General features: G+C 42.6%; 1 protein-coding gene across 1 annotated transcript in view; it reads right to left on the bottom strand.

The window, feature by feature from the left end:
* Positions 1-238: 238 nt before the first annotated feature.
* Sidpn (bHLH protein similar to Deadpan) overlaps positions 239-5197 on the bottom strand; it is a 23068-nt gene continuing 18109 nt past the window's right edge. Inside the window, exon 3 of the mRNA XM_018454969.1 lies at positions 239-1694. Coding sequence (XP_018310471.1) covers positions 675-1694 — 1020 coding nt within the window. The 3' untranslated portion in view covers positions 239-674. The remainder of the gene's footprint in view (positions 1695-5197) is intronic.

Genomic DNA, 5197 nt, shown 5'->3' with positions numbered 1-5197 from the left:
TTCGCCCAGGGACGTATCCTTGAAATCGCATGTGCCGCACATTTTGTAACATCAAAAAAGATTCTATAACACGAGTCTGTCCACGATTTTTTCAAAATCTTACGAGGGAAAAAGGGGGTTATTTACTTTGAATATTGAAATCACAAAAAATTTGTAAAAATAGTAAAAAAACTGAATAGAGAAAGGTGACATGAGTATGTCATTATGCCGCAAAGAGTTAATAAAGTTATAGAACAGATTAAAGTGAGATAGTATATATACAAGTATATATCTTTTTTGGTAGGATTTTGACAAAATTATTCGTGATCAAACTGTTATAGGGTCTCCAATTAAAACAAACGAAATTTCTTTCCTGCAATCATCGATTTTTTAGTTAGAAAACAAGATTAAGTTTGTCGTACCCAGGCTTAAAAAATTTCAATGACGCACTACCTTACAAATAATCTAAAATCTACGACAGTTTTACGTCTCCAAAATTATTCTCAATAATAACGTTAATTCCGCTTACCGAGACCGATCATCCAGATACGTATCGAATATACACGACCTGATCGTAGCTATCATAAGGAAGATTTCCGCAGTAGACGACGATCGCAGCTGCGCACCGGCGCGACTTCCGGTTTCGCACGCGCGCTTCACGCTTTTATTTACAAAGATAAAGAGCCTTTGGATCTTTACCACGGTCTCCACATGCCCTCTTCATCCTTGACCGGTTGCTGGCCGACTGGTGACGGAGAGGGCATGCCGACGGCGACCTCGCTGTCCGCGTGACTAGACGGTCTGTCCTCATGGATGATAGAACCGCCGGTCTCGGTCGGTAAACGGGCTTGCTGCTGTTGCTGTTGTTGCTGCTGCTGCTGCCGCAGATGATGATGGTGTTCGACCACGCTGGAATGCGTCGAGTTTCTCGAACCAGCGGTCTTCATCTTCTTGGACGTGGTGAAATCGAGTGGCTGCTCTGGCTGCTCCATTCGCGGGCTCTTGCTAGGCTTGAGGCCGGTAGGATCCTGCCATTCCTGGCCGATCTCCTCATGCGGTCGCTTCGCCAGCTTGTCGGTGGCTTTGAGCAGCGACATGTTGGTCGCCGCCCAAATCGCCGTTGGCGGATTAGGCCCGATGCTGATGCCGTTCGCCGCAGCCGCTGCTGCCAATTGCACGTAGTGGCTCGGCAGTAGAAAGACCACCTGGCCGTCCGGCAATCGAGAGGGTATTACTTGCACCACCGAGAGCATGTTAGGGTTCTGTTGCGATGTGGATGCTTGATCGACCGGTAAGCCCGACGAATGATGTGGATGATGCGGGTCCAACGTCACCGGGTTCACTTGACTGAAGGCGGAGGTCGGTCGGCTGCTGTTATTGTTCTCGTCTCCAGCGGTGGTACTGCTGTCGGGTCGTGCCGCTTCCACCATCTCTGGGATCTCGGACTTGATCAAACCCGCCGGCGTGAGCGCGGCGCTGCAATGCGGCCCAACCGGCACGTGGTGATCCAACGGGCCCGGACTCGTCGTCCCCGCCACGCGATCCGTCACGCTACCCGGGCTGCTGCCCAGACCACTATCCGGTCGCGAGCCCAGGTCCAGATCAAGCTCCGACACGCAGCTATCGAGATGACGAAGCAGCCGTTGCTTCACCGCCGGGTCCATTGGCGTGGTGTTGCCCGTGATGATGTCTGGTGCATCGAGATAGCGGCTCACCTGAAACACGATAATGAGAAACCGGTGATGCAAGTGCTGGTCAGAAATAAAACATCTTTTTTTTGTATTACGAAGAGCTGTCGATTGGACAGTAAGTAAGGTCACTAGTAAGCTTTCTTTGTAGAAGGATATAAGATAGTAAGAAATAATTTATGATGCTTCCTTAATAGAAGCTCCTGCCTCAAATCACAATTGAATTGTGGTACTTTAGCCTTTCTATATAAGGATCCTATATGAATTCAGGAGGGAGCAGTAGAAAAAGAGAAAAAATACTGGTCTCTCAACACGAATACGTGCTGAAGTAGAGAACCCTCAAGTAAGAGTTTGGACACTCATGCTCATTTCTATCGATGTAAGTTAAGTTTTATCTCGATTCAAGTTACGTTTTATCCTTTCTAGTTATAAGAATTAGAAAAAGATGGAAAGTAAGTTGAACGAAGATTAAAGTTAATCTACATTGAAGTAGAAATGAACATCAGTAACCTTTTTACGAAAGAAATATGGCGGCAATCACTATGTACTGTAGAGTATATAGAATGGATCGTCCAAAGCTTCACGAAAACCTATATACTCTATATAGAGTCAAATATTGTCGCTATATTTTTTTGTTTCGCGTGACTAGAACTCTTGCTTGAGTCTCTACAGTGAACGAAGAGTTGTAACGGTGGGGAACGCGCGCTCAGTTTGTGCGGATGAATCATGCTAAAATCCTTGAATTTTATGCAAACGTGCAAGTAGTCACGGAGACACAATGATATTAGAGAACGGCACGGCGCCAGAAACTCATGTCGTTCAGAAGAGACCGAGCTTCTCGCTTTGTGCGACAGCCAATCCACGTTACCGCGAATAATTTCACTCTTTTTCTTCTTCTTGAACTCCCTCAACGAAGCGAGGGTCGGTGCCAAACCTAGTATGCAGGCTTATATTCGGCCAATATCAAGTGATGATTAACATGTATGAGGAGTGTTCGTACAATATTCTGAACACGTCGTTAATATGTGAACATTCTGCGAAAATTCTTTTGCTGTTACGGAATATACGCCATATTGAGGATACAAATCAAACTTTTCATGAATGATTAACCTTAGTTGGGATCCTTCAAATGCAACCAGGGCCTTTTTTAGCGCAAGCAAAATTTCGCTCTCCGACATAAAGGACGGTATCCGTGTGATTCCCTCTCCTAAAATATCTTGTTAAAAAACTTGATAACGTAAAAGAAATGTTTAAAAAGTAACCGTAAATTTTCCCCCATTTTTTGAAAACTTAGAACAGTAAAAAATTTGTACTAGACAAAAAAGATCCCGATTGCATTAATCCTAACTACAACTATATGTAAATTATATCTAGTTTCTAAAACGTCCTGTTTAAAGTACAGAGTGCAAGTGAACCTCTTTTTTACGGCGATTGATACAAGAAAGTTTAAAATTCTTTACCTACAATTTAGAACCTCATAGTACCAATCGTACAGATCGTACCAACCGCGTCTACAATTTTTACTTCGGATCCAAATGACCTGTTATTACAGTCGAGAGTTAATGCAACAGTATAGATATATAAAATCGGAAATGTGTATTTGTGTGTGCCCATAATGTATAACTGTATGCGTGTTCGTAATGTACTAATACAAGCTCTGAATCAGTTATAGATTTGCTAGGCCCAAAGAATCATGCGGATCGATCTTCCCTGGAGCCCGAACAATTTCACGAGTGGAGGCGATTTTTGCGGGAGGTAACGCCAGCGATAAACAAACATTCGTGCGAGTCAACGTCGAAATATATTACGCGCTGGAAATTCCGCTCTCGACCGCGGGCGCGGTGTATCGTGCGTCAGTCATTATCGACCGCCAGAGCGTAATTGAATATTTCGCTCTTTAATCCGCAGTACGGTCGAGTAACGGCGCCGCGTGATTATTTGTTGCCCGGTATCCCTCTCTGGCGCTGCGCGATCCGGACGGGCCCGTAATTTATTTCGTACGTGCCGGCGATAACAACCGGCACGATAAAACGCTCTTTAACCCGTTGGCCGGGCGGAGCGACGACGCAACTGCAAACTTTTCGCAGGCCGGTATTATCGCCACGAATCACTAATTAACGCACGCTTAGAGCGGCCCGCTGATTAACGTGCCGTACGCGGAAGGTAATCGGCTGGGATTTTATAATAATGTACCTCGGCGGTTCAATATTTCGAAATAATTAAAGAGGAAGATTGAATTGCGCATTAGACGAAAATTCGCCGCAAGCTTTGTGTTTTGTTCCTGTATTAAAACTTTCTCTTTTTCATTTTTAAAAATTTCGAACATCTATATTTCAATTTCATTACAGAAAGCGTACACTAGTTTAACGATAAAAACAGACCTGCAAGGAAAGAACGATTTTGCTGAAATATGTAATAAAAATTTAAGTAGCTACAGATTTGAAGATAATTGGCTGAACCGTCAAAATAATTTTATAGGAATCTCAAGCATGAGAGCAATGCTACAAAAAGTTTTTAACAACCAGTTTGAACGTCCTATGTAATTATTTTGATGGTGCAACAAAATTATTTTCAGATTTGTATCTAACAAAATTTTTAGATACTTCGGCAATTATTTTTTCTGTGTATAAGAATTTAAGACAATATAAGGGAATATCTTTTATGAACTCGGAATAGATTTTTTCAGTACATAATTATTTTGATGGTCTAACAAAATTTATTTTCAAATTTATATCTACCGAAATTTTTAGATACTTTAGCAAAACCGTTCTTTCCGTGTAAAGTTACTACTATACAAAACCATCAGTTTAGTGATGAATCATATCTAGAAAAATACAATTTTTACATTATAATCGGGTTGAGTGAGTTTAAATCTAAGCCAAAAGTTAACCAGAAAATAAAAAATCGGGCCTCTGTGTTGGCTTTAATCTGAATGTTAAATAATCGCCACATTTGTTGGTTGTGCGCAAGCAATTTATAAAAGTAAAGTTAGTAAAGTTACTTGGCCTTTATTGGTTGATTTTCTAAATCCAATTGTAACTCTTTATTTGAATAGAAAACTGGTTGGCGAATATTATAATCGCCATGTGATTAATTGCGATTCGATCATGCGCGAGAAAATTATTAATATGATTTTTTGCAGAGTGAGTTCTTTCTGTCGCTTAGATATATTGTGAAGCAAGTGTCTCTGCATTTTTCCGAAAGTTAGAAAAGAAATTCGAGAAGTCATATGTGGAATTTCAAAACTAGGAAATTGTATCCGCGAATTATATCGCATTTAAAGGATGATACGTGCGCGCGAAAAACGACGATGAATCGTTGAAAAAGTCACGGTAACGCGCGACCGCCGCGACAGGAGCTTGCGGTAGACCGGAAGAGAGCCGAATTGCGAGTGGAAGCGGCGGCGATTCGGGCGGAAGCGGCGCGATTGATCTCTAATCGCATAGCGTATCGCGCGCTATATTTTACACGGCGGCGTATCGAGCGTGCATTGCACGCCGGCAAAACTATTGTCGTCGCCGCTGCGCCGC

Source organism: Mycetomoellerius zeteki, unplaced genomic scaffold (genome assembly GCF_001594055.1).
Source record: "Mycetomoellerius zeteki isolate Tzet28-1 unplaced genomic scaffold, Tzet1.0 scaffold47, whole genome shotgun sequence".
Taxonomy (NCBI): domain Eukaryota; kingdom Metazoa; phylum Arthropoda; class Insecta; order Hymenoptera; family Formicidae; genus Mycetomoellerius; species Mycetomoellerius zeteki.
The sequence above is the reverse complement of the archived record's forward strand: the minus strand, read 5'-3'. Positions and strand labels throughout refer to the sequence as shown.